The 18,718-nt window shown below is 35.9% G+C and overlaps 1 protein-coding gene across 4 annotated transcripts in view; it reads right to left on the reverse strand.

Annotated features, from left to right (window-relative positions):
* Positions 1 to 18,718, reverse strand: part of LOC116862810 (von Willebrand factor D and EGF domain-containing protein-like) — a 69,211-nt gene that overhangs the window by 36,990 nt on the left and 13,503 nt on the right. The window contains exons 3-10 of one of the 4 annotated variants that reach the window (XM_032850224.1): positions 18,259 to 18,490; positions 9,915 to 9,980; positions 8,725 to 8,972; positions 8,065 to 8,154; positions 5,784 to 5,928; positions 2,914 to 3,131; positions 2,592 to 2,665; positions 756 to 1,026 (exon numbers count right to left, since the gene is read on the reverse strand). In XM_032850224.1, coding sequence (XP_032706115.1) covers positions 756 to 1,026; positions 2,592 to 2,665; positions 2,914 to 3,131; positions 5,784 to 5,928; positions 8,065 to 8,154; positions 8,725 to 8,972; positions 9,915 to 9,980; positions 18,259 to 18,490 — 1,344 coding nt within the window. Of the gene's footprint in view, positions 1 to 755; positions 1,027 to 2,591; positions 2,666 to 2,913; positions 3,132 to 5,783; positions 5,929 to 8,064; positions 8,155 to 8,724; positions 8,973 to 9,914; positions 9,981 to 15,549; positions 15,576 to 18,258; positions 18,491 to 18,718 lie in introns of those variants that run through there. The other 3 variants (XR_004381715.1, XR_004381716.1, XR_004381717.1) reach the window with 3 other exon arrangements.

The raw sequence follows: 18,718 nt of genomic DNA on the forward strand, positions 1-18,718 counted from the left end.
ATTTGAATCTTATTCACTTGGAATATACTTTTTTGGAAGATGAAAGGAAAATGACATTATAATATAAATAGCTTACACACATGAACTATTATATTAAAATATTAATGATCTCTAATCTTTTCCATGTATCTACCAGCCTATTCCTGAGACAGAACCACCTGTACTCATTTCAAAAATTGGCTAACTACTCCTGGAGACTTATTTTTTTTAAAAGGTTTTACTTATTTGATAGAGAGAGACACAGCGAGATAGGGAACACAAGCAAGGGAAGTGGGAGAAGGAGAAGCAGGCTTTCTGCTGAGCAGGGAGCCTGATGTGGGGCTTGATCCCAGAACCCCGGGACCATGACCTGAGCTGAAGGCAGATCCTTAACCGACTGAACCACCCAGGCACCCCGCTGAATACTTATTCTTAATTATATATTTCATCTCTGTCTAATATACTATTTACTCAGCACTGTCAAAAATAATTTATAGGAATAACCCACCAAGTTACCACACTGAAATCTTAAAGTAAGGCTGGTTAGATTTGATGAAGTATTAACTATGTTGTGTCTATTCGTGTGTGCTAAGCCAAAGAAAGAAAAAAAGTTATTCCTTCTAAGATCAGTATTAGTTGTCAAAAAGCTATTTCTGGGGGAAAACTAATGTTAAAATATGATAGTTCCTAATTTAATAGAGATGAAAAGAAGTTCAGATTTTAATCCAAAATCTGTAGGAAAAAGAGGACAAATACTTTTTAAAAATCATACATACTGTGACTTTTCTTCCTAAGTAGGATTCACTTATCTTGATATTGCTGGTTACATCTTGGCTCTTGACAGATAAATATGGCTGTGATTCATGTAGCTGACCACTGCACATATCAAAAGTAACAACATCACCTTCTTCTTTGGCAACAAACCCGCAGTTACACGACACAGGATAGTGAAGGCTTCCACAGTCCCACTGGCGTACATGGACTTCAAAGTCACGTGACACACTCTTATAAAGCACAAATGTTCCAGTTTTGAAATTATCATATACCCTATGGTTAACAAAAATCAACTGCATTAACAACTGTACAAAATACCACAATACGTTATAAGCAAAAAATGTGTGTTCAATTTATTTATACACATTCAATGTATTTTGATACAAGAATGAAAAATCCATGTATCTAATAGTTTCATATTAGTTTATTTTATTTTTTTGATTTACTTATTTATTTGAGAGAGAGAGAGAGAGCATGCACATGCATGTGGGAGGGGGAGAGGGAGAGAATCTCAAGTAGACTCCCTGCAGAGTGCGGAGCCCCATGTGAGTTGATCCCACCACCCTGAGATCAGGACCAAAGACCAAATAAAGAGTCTGACGCTTGACCGACTGAGCCACCGAGACACCACTACTTCGTGTTAGTTTAGAGCACTGAATGAAACAAAGTAGTGAAAAACACCTAATCCTATGATTTGTTTCTTCCTTTTACCACTTTGGTCAACCCTGCTAGAGCCTTCTCCTCCTGTCCCTGCTATAGTTTTCTTCATAGGACCCATGCTCCTCAGATACAGTTTGTATTTTATTTATCAACTGTGCATATCTCTTTACCTATGCAGAAGTGAGCTGCATGACAGCAGGAGATGTCTGTTTTATGAACTGCCATACCCCTAGCATTGAGAACAGGGTTTGTCACCTGTTGCACAATTAATCTTGTTTAATTATAACCAATTGAATTAATCCCCACTATGCTTTCTAGAGGTAAGATTTTTATTGTAACCATAAAGGAATCTTGCATGTGGGATCAATTTCTACAACTTTTCAATAATTGCTCAAACTTTTTGATTATCATTTGCTATGGAGTTCTGTATTATTTGCTCATACTGAATAATTTTACTGACTATGATCACATTAAAATTTTTAAAAAGAATAAATTATCTTACCTTACATGATGAAGACAATTTTGACTCAACAAAAAGTTGTTCTTATAATTTTCTTTAGGGACATCTTAAAATCATATATTCCCCAGAACAGTATAACTGAGTTTAAATCCTCATATGCAGATATTAATAGCAAGATAGCTTAGATTACTTTTTGATCATTTTGTCCATTTTACTTGCATTCCAGGGGCAGATATCTAGGTATTCATGATGGCTACAATAGTTTTCCCCTGAGTATCCTTGTCATGAAATAGAAATACTCAGTTTTTAAAAAGATTATAATGAGTTTGCCTAATCATCTCACCTAAACCTTAAGGATTATTTCAGTATCATGTGGAAATGCAATATAGTAAATATCTTTAGAGCCAAGAATTTAACCACTATTAAAGATAATGAAATCAAGTTAAAATGATTATTTGTAAGAATCTTCATTTTTACTAATTCAGCCTCATAACTAAATAGTGTACTTATCAAGGGCCAAATTTGAAGGCAAAAAAACTCCACACAAATAAATTAGTATTTTGAAACAAGCCAGTGATATCCATACATGCCTTCCTGTCTAATCTTTCAGTGAATAGGACGAAGAAACAATAAAATAGGAAGATGTTTAAAAGAAAACAAAAGCAAAATCCAAAAGAACAAAAACTACTAAAAGAAAAAAAAACTTTCAGGAAATTACCTGCCATCAAATGTAATTATATGTGGGTCAGTAAATGAATAGCAGTAAGCAGTTGGGACATCCTTTACTTTGATCTTAAAAGCAAAGACATTTTTGGTAAATATTATCATTAATTGTATTTAGTGATACACAATAAATTGCTTAGCAATCTCAATGACTTTGTCATTACTGTTTTTACCACAGTTACTGAAATTGACTCATTTAAAAATGGAAAAAGCTTATTAAACAATTTTGAAATGAAAAGTTTACAAGATGTACTGATAAAATAAATATATCTTTTTTAAAGCTCCAATTGTAAAGGTATTTTTTGTAATTTGTCAACCTGGATGCTGTCTGGAATGTAGCTATTCCACAGGAAATCCTCATGTACTATAGGTTCCACTACAATGTTTGTCACTCTGTCTCCATCTCGAGAAAAATCTGTCACAGCAGTGTAGTAAACCAAAGCATGGCTACATGATCCATTAGCACAGGACGATGTCCGGTGAAGGTCCACGTGACAGGAAGACAGCGCCAAATTTAAACCTCGCTGTTCTTTACCTATTTTGTGAAAAAATACATTGACATTTTTTTTAAAGGAAATATACCAACCAAAGCATGTAACAACTTGATTAACATGGAACACTGAATTGAGAGATTATTCCTCTTTTCTTATTTAAAAATATGGTTGTAATTTTGTCTAAATAAAAACAAAGTTACTGAACCCTACCCAATCTTTACAATGAATTAATTAACTTCAATATATATATATATATATGTACATACATAGTACTATTTTCAATAATGCTATAAATCCATATGTACCTGCATAAAATTCAAAAGCAGTATAGAAAATGTATTGTGTTTCTGTAAGAAAAAATCAGGATTCCATCACCAAGAAACATAATGTGATGTTCTTTCTGCCTAAGAATTGCGCCTTTGGTCCTGATATGTCTGTGACATTTCACAGGGTTTGTACTCATGTCCTATCCATTGTTGAGTGATAGCAACGATTGTTGGTATAGATGATTATTGTATCATCATCTTAAAAATAGAAATGTTAACATAAATTAAGTAATTCCACATGGTAATAAACTCTCTATTCCTTTTCTTCTCCCAAATGTCCCAATATATTCAGAACCTTGAATATATTGAGATGCTCCCTTTCCTATGGAAAAAAGAACAAAAACACAAAAAAAGAACAAAAGAACAAAAAATAATAATTTAGAAAGAAAATGGTAAGAGAAGAGGGAAAAAAGAACTTCTGGAATGTACCACTAAACAAAAAGGATAGATTGCTCCAAAAACTGGCAAAAAGGGAAGTTTGCTCTCCTATCTAATTAATGATTGCAAAATCCTTTTGAGATCCAGAAAAAAGCAGCAGTTGTTAAAAACTTTCTATCTTCTTTTCTTCCACACATAATTTTAAGGTATAAAATTATATTGGTCTGATATAGAACACTGTATTGGACTACAAATTCCTGAGAAAGAAAAAAAAAGTTCTTCTTCATGCATTTTTTCCCCCTAGAAATACATACTGATCCTATACACATAAAAATTAACAAAAACATCTAAACTCTTAGCCAGCTCCCTAAGGTGATCATGGAATACATCTGGCTTGGATATCGCCCCTGACATCATTTCCTCAGTCTATGGTGTGAGGGCCAAGTATTGTTCTCTGTAAGCTTATAATAAAGCAGCATAGTCATTGTAGAAATACATTAGGAGAAACCAACTTGTTCTCTATGGAAGTAGATACACTTAAAAAAGATAAGGTGAGACATATCCAAAATGAAATCCAGAAATTCTTCTCCAGAAAAAAAGGAAATTATTTTTAATTGACAGATAATAGGAACATGCAAACTTTGAAAATGTAGAAATATATTGCTTTTCTATTATTATAATGCTTGTCTTGTTGAAAGAATTGAGAGCACACAAATATAACTCAAAGTAAACTTGCAACTGGAGAGAATCTTTGGCTAACACAATTGGAAAATACCAGTAACATCTTCCTCTTCCTATTTGTCCCCGTAAACTGTAACAAAATTTACAAAATACGCTTTTCACAGGTTGTCTGAAGTAGAATTATGTCAAGTGATGTGAGAGAGGGTTTAATTTCATATTTCTCTGCTGAATTTCAAAATACAATACTGCTCATGGTGCTCCCAGAAATCTAAATATGTAGCAGGGTATGACCTCAGCCTGCTTATTGTCAACTGCCTGGAGACGGCCTCTCTCAATGCCTCTTTCTATTTCCATATCCATCTCTTTACTGGGTGCAGCATTCATTCCCATCAGACTCTCTTTTTATCCTTTTGTTTCTCTGGTTTAATTTGGTGTAATACGGTGCTCGCTTCAGCAGCACATGTAATTTGGTGTAATATAGACATGAAGACCTAGATATATTGTATTTGATATATTTATTACATAACATTTTATGTCCTATGGTGAAAAGGTGTATAAACAGAATCTCTCTTAAAAGTTGCATTCTAATTTATGTATCTCTTATGTGCTTTGGTCTCTATATCGGAGTCTTAGGGGGAGAAACAGAATCTAATCAACCCAATGATTGCTATAAATGGTTTGTCCTCTCGTACTCTGTCATGTTCATGGGAGAATTTCACCTTTCTCTATAGGCTGTGACAGTGACATATATGCAGCCATGCATCCTGCAATCCTTATAATTAGCAATTTAAATAGAATTTTAAAACAAAAGATCTCAAACACAAGCTTACATTAGGGAGAGAGAAGTAAAGAATGCATTAGGAGATTCATGTTGCCTAAGTTGGAACTTATGTTGGCATAAGTTCCATATCACACCTCCCTATTTCGGGGTATTTGGAAAATCTTCAAGAGCAGTTTGTCCCTCCATCTCCGAAAACAAAGCAAAGAAAAAAAATAATAATAAGTGAGAGGAGGAAGAGAATGAGAGGAGGAGAGAATAAGAGGAGGAGCTGCTCATTACTGGGCTTGTTGGTTGGTTTTAACAAAAGCTTCCAGGCCAGGAGGGATAAATGAGAACTGCAACACAGATTGTTTTGACAGTCATGATAATAGCCCAGAAGTATTAATATGAGTGAGCCATAACTTGATGTAAACACACAACATAATTAATTACATGTACACACTCCAGTGACTTTTTCTAGAAGAAAAAAAAAGCATTAATTATTATCTGAAATCTAATAATAAAATTAAGTGAATTTAAAATATTACCTTGATCAACAGTTTTCAGTTTTAATGAGATTTTGCACTGCTGGCCAAGCTCACTGGGTTCAGAACAAATGACAGGAACTGTGCTCGCTATCTTCAACTGATATTCTTTCCCATCTTCTGATATAATGCTTAACTCTGGGTGTAACTGGCAAAAGAAAGCATGCAGAGCAGTCATGTCAAAACAGAATTTATTCCTAAGATAAAATTCTGCAAGAGCATTTTTCTTGACAGCTCGTATTTTGCTAAATAAGCTAGGAGTAATAACTGAAGCCCTGGAATTTTTTAATTAAACAAGATCAATTAAAACCAAACCCTTAAAAACACTGGCAGCATGTGAAATTGCTGGACTGCTCCAAGCTGAGCCATAATCTGGTTCCCCAACACGTTAGGCAGCCTGGTACTGCCTTAGTGATTCTGGTTCTGGGATGGGTACTGGAGAATGGAGGAGACAAAGACGACTATATTCTTCCATTGCTTTGTCAACATTTACTGACTCACCAAGGTAAGAGTGTATTTATTCTTAGGGACTAATATCCATTCCTAACATAAATTAAAAATGTAAGGTTTTTTTTTTTTTTCAAACTCCTATTTAAATTCTAGTTAGTTAACATATAGTGCAATACTAGTTTCAGGAGTAGAATTTAGTGATACACCACTTACATATAATACCCATGCTCATCATAAGTGCCCTCCTTAATATCCATCACCCACTTGGCCCACTCCCTGCCCACCTTGCTCTATCAACCCTCAGTTTGTTCTCTATCATTAAGAGTCTCTTATGGGGCGCCTGGGTGTCTCAGTCAGTTAAGCGTAGTCAGTTAAGTGTCTGACTTCGACTCAGGTCATGATACCAGGGTCTTGGGATCGAGCCCTGCAGTGGGCTCCCAGGTCAGTGGGGAGTCTGCTTCTCCCTCTCCCTCTGCCTGCCCCTCTGCCTGCTTGTGCACTCATTCCCTCTCTCTCAAATAAATAAATAAAGTCTTAATTTAAAAAAAAAGTCTCTTATGGTTTATTTCCCTCTCTTTCTTTCCCCCCTCCCATATTTCATCTGTTTTGTTTCTTAAATTCCACACATGAATGAAATCATATGGTATTTGTTTTTCTCCGACATTTTTGGCTCAGCATTACATACTCTAGCTCCATCCACATCGCTGCAAATAGAATATCTATGTATTTTTTAATATATAAATCAAAATACTATTATCACTTTAAATATCTCAACCATCAGCTTCTTTCACTGCCTCTGTTTTCCTCGTTGGATTACTGAGTACTGAAAATCTAGGACCGGTCCTATCCAGTTCATAGGCCAATCCTTTTGTGAGCCAGCAAGTTTTTAATCCATCTTAGTTCCTGGCTAGCTCTCCAAACAGATGCTTCTTCGCACCACATTTTCTCCTTGTTGGCCTAATCAGAAACATTTTCTGGCGGCGGACCGCGGAACCCTGATGTCTGCTGAGTGTTCACCAATGGAGATCCAAAAGTTCCGTGCTCCAAGGTCTGAGCTCTGCTCTCCCTCCACTGTAATTATGCTGTTCGACAACATGGTTACTCTTCTCCCTTCTTTCCCTGGTCCCTGTTGTGTATAAGTGGACGTTCTCCAGGAACAGGTTCTGCCCTGGTTCTGAGTGTTAATCTCACAATCTATCAATCATCCCATCTTGTCCCCTAACTGGAGCTGAATCCAGGCCAAACTCCAGCACCGTGGCTGAGACCGCAGAGGGTGTTCAGTGCTTGCCTGACTAGACCTCCTGATACTCCCCCATTTCCTTCCACCCCTTCTGGATTCGCTGTCATACCTGCTCGTCTGCTGCAAAAGCTCACCTGTTCTTGGATGCCTGTGCTACCAGCAGTGACCACAGATGCTGCCTCCTTTAATGAGGCCCCTCATCACAGTTCACAGAGCACAGATCCCTGGGTCAATTCTATTCCAGTCAGAGGCTTCAGTACCGGACCTTGTCCTGTCTTCCAAAATGTATAACTAAATATCAATGCTCTAACTTTTAGTTATATGATGGAATGAATTATGGGACTAAAACTTTTATTTCATTCTAGTCTGAGCTACTTCTGAAAAAATATGCAAATATATTCCAATTTTTGTTCATTAATAGGGGCCCTCAAACATCATTGTGCCTTACAGTCATTTGGGTTACTTTTCAAAAATACAGACTCAGGGATCTCAATAGTCGGTGATGAGGTCCTAGAACCAGCATCCACAGATCGCAGTATGGAAAACACAGTGATAGAGAAATAATCTTTCTGATCCACCCCCATGGCTACATACCTTAATGCCTGCAAAAAATTCTTGGCTTTCGATGGCTAAACTCTGTACATGTGGTTTCTCCAATAAAAAGACGGAAGCACTACAGAATATCTACGAATACAATTAACAAATAATCATTTAGCAATAAAATTATGGAGAAAATACATGTAGACTATTATAATTAAGTACTTTGGGTAGATAGTGCAAACAAGATAATAAGAAATGAAATAGTTTTAAAACTTGCTTGAAAACTGGGAAAAAGTCCATCATTTAAAAATATTAGCTATTCAAAACCTCAACATAAAGTGTTGTAGACTTTGTGTTTTAAGATATATTTAAAAGTAGATAATAAGTGATAGCATCATTAAAAAAATGAAAATATCTTTCTAGAATAAAAACGTATCATTTTAAAACCAGAATGAGACATGCAGTTATATGGGTTCCTTGATAATCCAGCCAACCGCAACAGCGGATCTTCACATGTAGTCACTAAAATTATTGACTCATCCAATTATCACTGGAGTTGGCACGCTTGCAAAGGAAAAAAAGAAAAAGAAAAACAATAGTACTTTATATTCTGAGGCCAAAAGTATGTTTAGGATATGTTATATTAAAAAAAATCCATTTTGAAAATTAACACATCATGAAAAGAAAAGAAAATCCAATTGTTTGTGAACATACCCTATCTCCGAGCCTGAGATTTATGCCATCCAGTTCTAAAAGAGAGGATGCCTGAACTGTGGTCTCTTGCTTCAGCTCTTCTTTCACTTCTTGAGAAGAAAGCCTAGACCAAGTTATGAGAAATCCCACTGAGGTGTTTGTAGAGGAAACCTCAAAAGCACACCTACAGAAAAGCCTGGATCCAATCAGCTCCACCACAACTTTGGGCCTTTCTGGGGGTGGTGGTGGCAATGAGGCAGACAGCTGACCTGATGGGAGAAAATGCATCATCTGAAGTCAGGAATCTTAAAGAACAGAGACTTGGTGATGGGGAAAACTCACGGAGACTAACTCAGGGATTTATATTAGGAAAAGGAAGATAGTACTTAGAGAGATAATTATTCTCTAGCAATCAGCAAAGTTGCATGTTCTTATTTTGATCCATAATCACAGAAATACTGACAGCAGAGAAATTATCAGCTCAAGTTTATATTAACGCATGTTGGATGTGTCTACTCTTGAAGAGTCTAGCTCTTGGACATAAAAGTAATTTACCTCCTTTAAAGCAATTTCTGAAAGATTTCCTTTTCTAAGACAGAACAAACAATAAAATTAAGGTCTTTTACATTATAATTTCTCACTTTAAAAAGTCATTATAATGTAAATTTAAATGACTCACTGTTTTACTCTTATCATTTACTCTTACAACTCAACTTATCATTACTGTGGATTGAAAGAGCTGCTCATCACAAGAGTGATTATACTGTTCAGTGGAATATATCAAGTGTTAAAAAATAGTCTTAGTCTTTTCATTTTTTCTGATGTTAAAAATGTTTAAAGTTTTCTCTAGAAATTTAGGAAGACTTTGCAGTTTCTATCTCTGGTCATTTGCAAAATTAAATTTGGGAATCTAATGTGTTTTGATTTCAGGTACCTGGGTGGCTCAGTCAGTTAAGCATCTGCCTTCCGTTCAGGTCATGATCCCAGGGTCCTGGGATGGAGTCCCACACTGGGCTCCTTGCTTAGCAGGGAGTCTGCTTCCCTATCTCCCTCTATCCCTCACCCGTGCTCTGGTGTGTGCTCTCTCTCTCTCTCACTAGCTCTCTCTCTCAAATAGTATAATTAACATCTAAAGTAAGTTACAGTACATAAAAACCCATTGAAATTATTAGTTTATAAATAATTATTTAAAAATAAAATATGGTACTTACGAACACAGAGACCTCCAATTTCAATTTCATCAGGATGACATGGGTATAATTCTGCATCAGAAATAGCTGAAAAAGGTTCAGATTTGTATCCTTATTCAGTTGAGCGTAAAGATATAAATACATAAATATCTGAAATGACAATTCTTTGGAGAAGTATGTTTTAATACAGACCTAGACTTACTAGTTCTCTTTTTTAATAATAATATTTTCCCTTTTCAAGATGAGATTAAATGGAGATAATTTATAATCATATTTTAAAACAACCACAGCTTTCATATCTTGTTTTCTAAATTTTAGTCTACATTATTAAATAACAAAACTACAATTTCCATAAATTTATATGAGAGTTGGTTTGAACCACTTCCATGTAACTTGCCTCCCCTCTAACCATGTGCAGGATTACAGAAATGAGTCAGCAGCTATCATGGTAATAACTATAACTATAACTATATAATAATTCTCAATGCCAAACTCAATTCATTGGGATAAGGGTAACTACCTGAACAAAGATAGGCTCATCATATTGCTTCTTGGAAAAATTTAGAATTTGAACCTAGAGACAGGAGTTGAAAACTGGGTCAAGTCACTGATGAAGCTCTACAGGAATGTCTACAGACTCTTACTGCCAACATCATGGGAGCTGCTCTATTGCCATACCTTCTGAGGACTTCTTATTTAACTCTTTCTTGGATTCAATGACAGATCCTAAAATTGTTAGAGTCCATCATTTTTAAACATTCTTTTTACTTGTTTTCTTTTACTTGCAACTCAAACTAATATTTATTGTGAGTTATTTTTTATTTGCATTTTGATCATTTTATTTGTATATGGAAACCCAATTTGTTGAAACTTGTCCTTAAGAACTGACTGTGTTCCTGTGTTGAAATCAGTTAACTATGTGTGTTGATTTATTTCTAGACTCTATACTTTTCCACCCATCTATTTGTCTATCTTGATGCAATACTCTGTAGATTACTATAACTTTAGAATATGTCTAAAAGTTAGCATAAATTGTCCAATTCTTTTCCTTATCACTATAGTTGTGGATATTGATATCTTGTATTTCTTTAAAATTTTTAGGATAAATTTTTCAATGTCCACAAAAAAACTTGCTGAGATATTGATCAGGATTGTTTTAGAGCTATAAATTATTCCAAGGAGAACTGATTTCTTTTTTTTTTTTTTTAATTTTATTTATTTATTTGACAAGAAAAGATCATAAGTAGGCAGAGAGGCAGGCAGAGAGAGAGAGAGAGAGAGAGGAGGAAGCAGGGTCCCCGCTGAGCAGAGCCCGATTAGGGGCTTGATCCCAGGACCCTGAGATCATGACCTGAGCCGAAGGCAGAGGTTTTAATGCACTGAGCCACCCAGGCGCCCCGAGAACTGATTTCTTAACATCGAATCATTGTTCCATAAACATGGTTTATCTCTCCATTATTTTAAGTTTCCCAATTTCTCTTAAAAAAGTTTTACTGTTCTTAATAGGTCTTATACATCTTTCTCCATATTTATTCCTAAGTATTCCATATACTTAGTACTATAATTGGTATTTTTATTTTTATTTTTATTTTTTTTAAGATTTTATTTATTTATTTGACAGACAGAGATCACAAGTAGGCAGAGAGGCAGGTAGAGAGAGAGGAGGAAGCAGGCTCCCTGCCGAGCAGGGAGCCCGATACAGGGCTCGATCCTAGGACCCTGGGATCATGACCTGAGCTGAAGGCAGAGGCTTTAACCCACTGAGCCACCCAGGCGCCCCTATAATTGGTATTTTTAGACGAAATTTTTGCTGATATATAAAGAATTACATATAACTTTTATATGTTGATCTTTTTAGTCAGTATCTCTGCTAGCTCCAGTGGTTTTTTGTAGATTCCACTGGATGTTTTCTAAATAGATGATATCATCTGTATTTATATTCACAAGTGATATTGTTTCATAGTTTTCTTGTCATGTGTGTCTGCTCTTAGTGTCAGAGTAATGTGGGACTTGGGGAGTCCTGTAGTTTCTACTACTCATTTTTCTGGAAAAGTTGTGTAAAATTAGTATTATTTCCTCCTTTATTATTAGGAAGAATTCCCAAACCATCTGGGCCAGGGTTTTTCATTTGTTTGTTCTGTCTATGGGATAGATTTTAACCAGAAATATAATTTGTTTAATAAATATAGGGCCATTGAAATTATCTTTTTTGAGTGAGCTCTTGTTATCTGTGCATTTCAAGAAACTTGTCTACTTCATTTAAGTTGTCAAATGTACTGGGAGTTATTCGTAATTCTTCTTTATTAATATTCATAGAGTCTGTACTTGTATTAGCTCTCTTATCCTGATATTGGAAATTTCTGTCTTATCGTTTTGTACTGATTGAATTGGCTAGAGAATTATTAATTTTATTGAATTTCTCAAACTAGCTTTTGATTATCTTAAGTTTTTTGTTTTGTGTATTATTTCATTGATTTTCACTCTGGTCATTATTTCTTTCCTGCTTACTTTGGGTTTCATTTGCGCTGCTACTTCTAATTTCTTAACTATGAACTGATGGTTGCCTGGGTGGCTCAGTTGTTAAGTATCTGCCTTTGGCTAAAGTCATGATCCCAGGGTCCTGGGATCGAGCCCCACATGGGGCTCCCCACTCTGCGGGAAGCCCTCTCCCACTCCCCCAGCTTGTGTTCCCTCTCTCACTCTCTCTCTCTAAAATAAATAAATAATCTTAACTATAAGCTGAGGGGTTTTTTATTTGTAAACTTTGTTTTCACTGTATATTTAGTGGGTTTTTTTTTAATTTTTTTTTTACTAACATCAAACTTTTTCTAATATTCTAATTTCCTTACTTAGGGTCTAGAATGTAATCTATCTTGATAATACTTCCTGTGCACTTGTAAAGAATGTGGGCTACTCAATCATTTGTGGAATCTTCTCTAAATGTTATTTAGATGAAATTGGTTGATAGAGTTTTCTAGTCTCCTCCATTTTTTTGTTTTTGTTTCTATGTGCTCAATTATCGACTGATGGGTGCTAATCTCCAACATGAACCATAGATTTGTCTATTTCTTGTTGAAGTCCTGTAAGTTTTGCTTCATGTAGTTTGAATTCCATTATTAAATACACAAATCTTTAGAATTCTTTTGTCTTGTTTTTCAATTGACCCTTTTATCTTTAGGAAATGACCCTTGTTTTTCTAGGTAATATCCTTTGCTCAATAATTTACTTTGTCTAATATTAATATTACTACTCTAGATTTCTTGTGATTTGTGGTACTTAAGTTTATCTTTTTCTATCCTTATATCTTCAATCTCATCTTTCTTTATATTTAAAATGGGTTCTTCTGGGGAACGTGTAGTTGGTTGTTGCTTTTATTATCCCATCTGAAAATTTCTGACTTTCAGTTGGGGTGTTTAAACCTTACATATTTCTTTTTAATTTTATTTATTTATTTGTCAGAGAGAGAGAGCACACAAGCAGGGGTAGTGGCAGGCAGAGGGAGAAGGAGACTCCCTGCTGAGCAGGACCCTACGATCATGACCCGAGCCAAAGGCAGACGCTTAACTGATTGAATCACCACGGCATCCCCCAATGAATTCTTAATAATTATATATAAGTCTTTTTGTTTGAATGGCATTGATAAGTATAATATTGAATTAACCTTCTTATTTGGCTTCTAGAAAGTACAGATAAACTGTGTGAAAAAAAGCCAAAGAATTCTTCTAAAGTAGCTGTCATAAGACTTCTTTCAAATCAACTCCTTAAAGGGAAGTGTTCCAGTTAGCACATGCCCTCTTTCCACCCTTAGGGCTTCCCATTTCATCTTGTCTAAAATGCACATAAAGGGCTTAAACTGGACCTTCATCCCCTCACTGTGAAGGCAAAGCAAAAGCCTAGAGACTCACAGAGTCCTCAGCCTGACACTGTAACATGGCCAAACCACCATCAACTGGGAACATCTGCTACAGATTCTTGGTAAGCAAGAAAAAGAGACACAATGCAGATTGACTCATTTTTGTTTGCTATCCATGAAGTCTAATTCCAGTCTAAATAGTATTTTAAGGTAAGCTTTTTTAAATTGGCACATCAGAGAGGATAATTCATGTGTTCATCTGACTAATAACTTACACACAAAGAGTAAAAAATAACAATCTTCGCCCCCAAATTCTCCTTAATTAAAACCAGTAGCAGGACTTGAATATGGAGAATAAGAGAAGTAATTCTCGAATATTCAAGCTTGAAAAACTGAATGGGTGGAAAAGGCATCTACAGGAATTTTTTTTTAAGTTTTAAGGGTATGCCATAAAAATGCAAATTTCATGTATTTTGTTTATAAATTCAATGTAAACAGTATTTCTGATGACTTGGTTGTTTTTATTTTATGATATTCTCTGGTATGAAAGTTTTGTTTTCATTTTTAACAGTAATCAATATTTCTTAAAATAATGTAGGCATATTATTGTTTTTTTTTCCCATTGAAACACCTAAACAATTTTCCACAAATACTTGGCAATATTATTTGAAATTTTATAAAAATTAACTTTTTAATGACACAAATATTGAAAAACACTTAAAAGACATTTTTCAAAATCTCTCAACTTGGCCACTCAATGAAATGGATGCATCTCTCTGGATTTTCTCCTTCCCAATGAGTAACACTAGCTCTATTAGCTGAGCAGAAGCTGTCCTTCCTCAGTGAACGTACTGCTTTCCGCCAGGTTTAGCTGGCCAGCAGCTGTGTAAGAAAGATGAAGATTTACTGGCTCATGCTCTCAGGATAATTCTCCTAAGACCTCTCATAGCACAGAGAATAAAATGAAGAGCTCCCTAAGGATCAGGCATTGCTGCCTTCCCAAATCCAGGTCTTGTTAGGCTCTCCCTCACTCTCTGTGATCCAACATCTCTGTGCTGCTTTGCTCATGAGAGCAGCACCACACTCATTGCCTCAAGGCTGTTCATGTGCTGCCCTTGCTCTCTGGGAGGTTCTTCCCCACACTCTTTATCTGCCCCAGGACTATCTATCTACCCTCAAACTCTCAATGTCAATGCCCTGCTTTCAGTAGAGGCTTTTTCAGCATCTCATAAATTTCACCCTCCCTCACCTCTGGTGTTCTTAGCTACAGCAACTTTTAATCTTCTCATTCACATCATTCATTGCAATTTGTGGTTCCACATATATACTCTTTGCCATTGTTTTGTCGGATCTGTTATTCGTTTATGTTTGTTTATTTTTATTTTAATGTGGAGAGTCTAAGAACCTCAGGATGAAAATATTCATAGGTGTTACTCATACAATTTTTATTGTTTGCTCAATCCAGTGTTTGCCTAGTTTAAGATGGCTGATCTACAACAGTATCTCCCAGCATTTTCAATCGACTACATATGAAGGAGTCCAGATAACATAGGGGGAAGTTGATTTCCTCCCATAATCTAGTCACATATCAGCACACTCCCTCTACCCCAAGAATAAATCCCTCAATTGTTGGTTCCATTCTTATCTAACACAGCCCAAGCAAAAAAAAAAAAAAAAAAAATCACGATTATGTAGTTTCTATTTTGAGAATATTTCTACTTTGAGTTTCTATTTTGAGAATATTTCTACTCCTCGTATCTGAGGAGTTGGGTCACTAGTTCTATAAAATACTTCTAAGGGCACCTGGGTGGCTCAGTTATTTGAGCATCTGCCTTCGGCTTGGGTCACAATCTCAGGGTCCTGGGATCGAGCCTTGAATGGAGCTTTCGGTTAAGCTGGGAGTCTGCTTCTCTTTCTCTCTCCCTCTGCTCCTCCTCACTGTTCATTCTCTCTCTCTCTCCCCATCTCTCACAAATGAGTGAATGAAATCTTAAAAGAAAAAAACAACTTCTATTAAACATCCATTTGTTGAATCCTTACTTTTTAAGGACACAAGGTTTTGAGACCCTGATGTAAAGGGTACATGGTCTTCAAAATGTTCACAGTCATAATAGAGTACAGAGAGAATGAAACAAACAAACAAAAACTCAGTAAGTTCGATTATCTATTGTGAGCTCCATGATGGTGTATTATGAGAGCTACCCACAAGCGCCCCTATTCCCCAGTATCCTTAGTCAATACCGTATCAGTGGCAGGCTCATGAACCTGGTGTACATTTTATGTCTCTATATCTCATGTTCCCTCTTACGGAACAGGCCAAAGTGCAACTTTCCATTTCTCTCCCAACTGATGTCTTACTTTCCCATTTCCATTGCCCAAGAAAATAACCTAGGCTTTGTCCTTGGTTCCTTTCTGTCCATCTTCTCCCATACCCAGTGTATGAGCTCTACTTCCAAAAGACATCTCAACTCAATAACCTCTTTTCTCTGTCACATGGTATAAACCATTTCCTTCCCCCGCTGCAACCTTAGAGCGACCACCGTCTTTCCAAAGCTTCCTAAACAGAGTCTTACTGCAGGAATAGTGGCCCTTTAAATACAATCCTTAGACCACATCCACCTACTTTAAGATTTTTTTTTTTTTTTTTTTTATTGATTTGACAGACAGAGATCACAAGTAGACAGAGAGGCAGGCAGAGAGAGAGAGGGAAGCAGGCTCCCTGCTGAGCAGAGAGCCCGATGCGGGACTCGATCCCAGGACCCTGAGATCATGACCTGAGCCGAAGGCAGCGGCTTATCCCACTGAGCCACCCAGGCGCCCTCCACCTACTTTAAATCCCATAAAGTTTTATACTGCAGTTATGACTAAATCTAAGTTCCTACCATGGTCTACAGACCCTACTGTCCCCTTCCTACTTTTCTGACCTCATCTCTAAAGTCTCATCTACTCAGTCGTCCTGCCACGTTGTTCCTCCTTCAGTTCCTTAAACGGCCATCTTCATGTCTATCCTAGGACACTGGCATTTGTTGTTTTTCCTACACGGAATGCTCTTTCCCCGTATATTTCCATGGCTGACTTATTCCCCTCATTCAGAGCTCAGCTCAAGTTCATCATCTACTGAGAGAAACCTTTTTCAGGCATTCTTGTAAGACAGCATCCCTGTGTCAGTCAATTGTTTTTTTCTCTAATTTATACACATACTGCTTTCAAAACTAATTTTATTTTTTGTTTTATTTTTGGGTTGTGATAAAACATTTTATTTAAAGTTAATTTTAGACTCACATAAAAATTATGAAAATAATATGGATCTTTACCTGTAATAATACCCCTTCCACTAATGTTCACATATTATGAAACCATGATACATTTATTAAAACTCAGAAACTAACCTTAGGAATCTATTCTTAAATAAACTGAAAACTCCATTTGGATTTTACTAGTTTTCCAGCAGCATTCTTTTCTGTTTTGGTATTAAATCCAGGCTATCATCATATTGCATTATTATTCATGTTTCCTTAGTCCTTTCCAATCTGTGACAGTTTTTGCACTCTTTCATGGCTTTTCATGATTTTGACACTTTGGAAAAGTATTGTTCAGGTATTTTGCAGAATGCTTCTGACTTTGGACTTACATGAATTTTCTCATGATTATACCAGGGTAATGGCTTTTAGGGAAGAACACCACAAAAGAGAAGAGCATCTTATTGCATATTATTAGTAGGAGCCCAATATCAACATACATTATCACTAGTGATATTAACCTTGGTCACTTGATTAATAAAGTGTCTACTAGATTTCTCCACTATGAAACCACTGTATTTTCCTTCCTATATACTATTATTTGGAAGGAGGTCACTAAGTACAGTCCACAACCAAAACAAAAGGAATTAGACTACACCTTATAGGTAGGATAGTAGCTACACATATTTGCATTTGTCCTTAAGAAAGCTTTATCTCCTTTCCTCCACCAATTTATTTCTCTAATCATGCCTCGATATAGTAGGGACTCACGGATATTTATTTTATTCTTTGGGTCATAGTCAGTTCATTTATGTGTGTTGTCTGAGGCACTCCACTAGAATATGAGTTGCATGAGGTAAGATAACCCATTTGTCTTGTTCATTACCATAACCCTACGTCCTAAAATAATTCCTGGCAAAGGATAAACATTCAATCCATATTAATGAATGAAAGATGAAATAATATCAAACATATTTTCATGATCTCTTTTACTCACCATTCTTCATCTCTTAATTGAAAAAGTGAAGGGACATGAGGAAACCAATGAATTTTTAACACATTCAATCATCATGTCCAAAGGGAGGAAAGAACCCTAAATAGGTTTGGCTAATTTAAACCAGAAATTTAGCTTCACCCTACAAACAGTGGCAGACCGAGACTCTTCCTGAAATCTGTATTATTTCAACACAACCCATCCAAAGAATGGCCCCAAAACACCAACACAAACAGTTCTGCGATTAACAGCTCTTGGATATCACTCATATTTTCTTACCTTGTGCACAATATCCCATACATCCCTGAGTGGGCTGTAGTAAGTACACAAAAAAGTTTCCACAGTTTCTTACAGACACTGGGATTTGAAAAAGGCAGCAGTCTTTTGTAGCACTAAATGAAAACTGCCACGTGGCACAAGCTGTCAGTTGCTTGATCTCTCCAGGTGAAGGCAGTGTCTCTGAATCTCTCAGAGATAGCCAGATGGGGGCCTGTGTTCCACAGTGATTCACCTTTTGCAACAGAGAAAACAAAGTTGAAAATCCAATTTATTTTCACACATAAGTCAACTTTGCATTTTCTTCTAAACAACCTTTAAAATAATAGACTATTATTTAAAAAACTCTAATAACTTGTACCTGTACTGTAAGAGGAAATTTATATAGCTACTAAATTTAAAGAATACTAAATTTAAGGTTAATTGTTCATAACTAATATTATCTTATTCCATTTAAATTTAT

The sequence above is a fragment of the Lontra canadensis genome, unplaced genomic scaffold (assembly GCF_010015895.1).
Source record: "Lontra canadensis isolate GAN:19392208 unplaced genomic scaffold, GSC_riverotter_1.0 scaffold340, whole genome shotgun sequence".
Lineage (NCBI taxonomy): Eukaryota > Metazoa > Chordata > Mammalia > Carnivora > Mustelidae > Lontra > Lontra canadensis.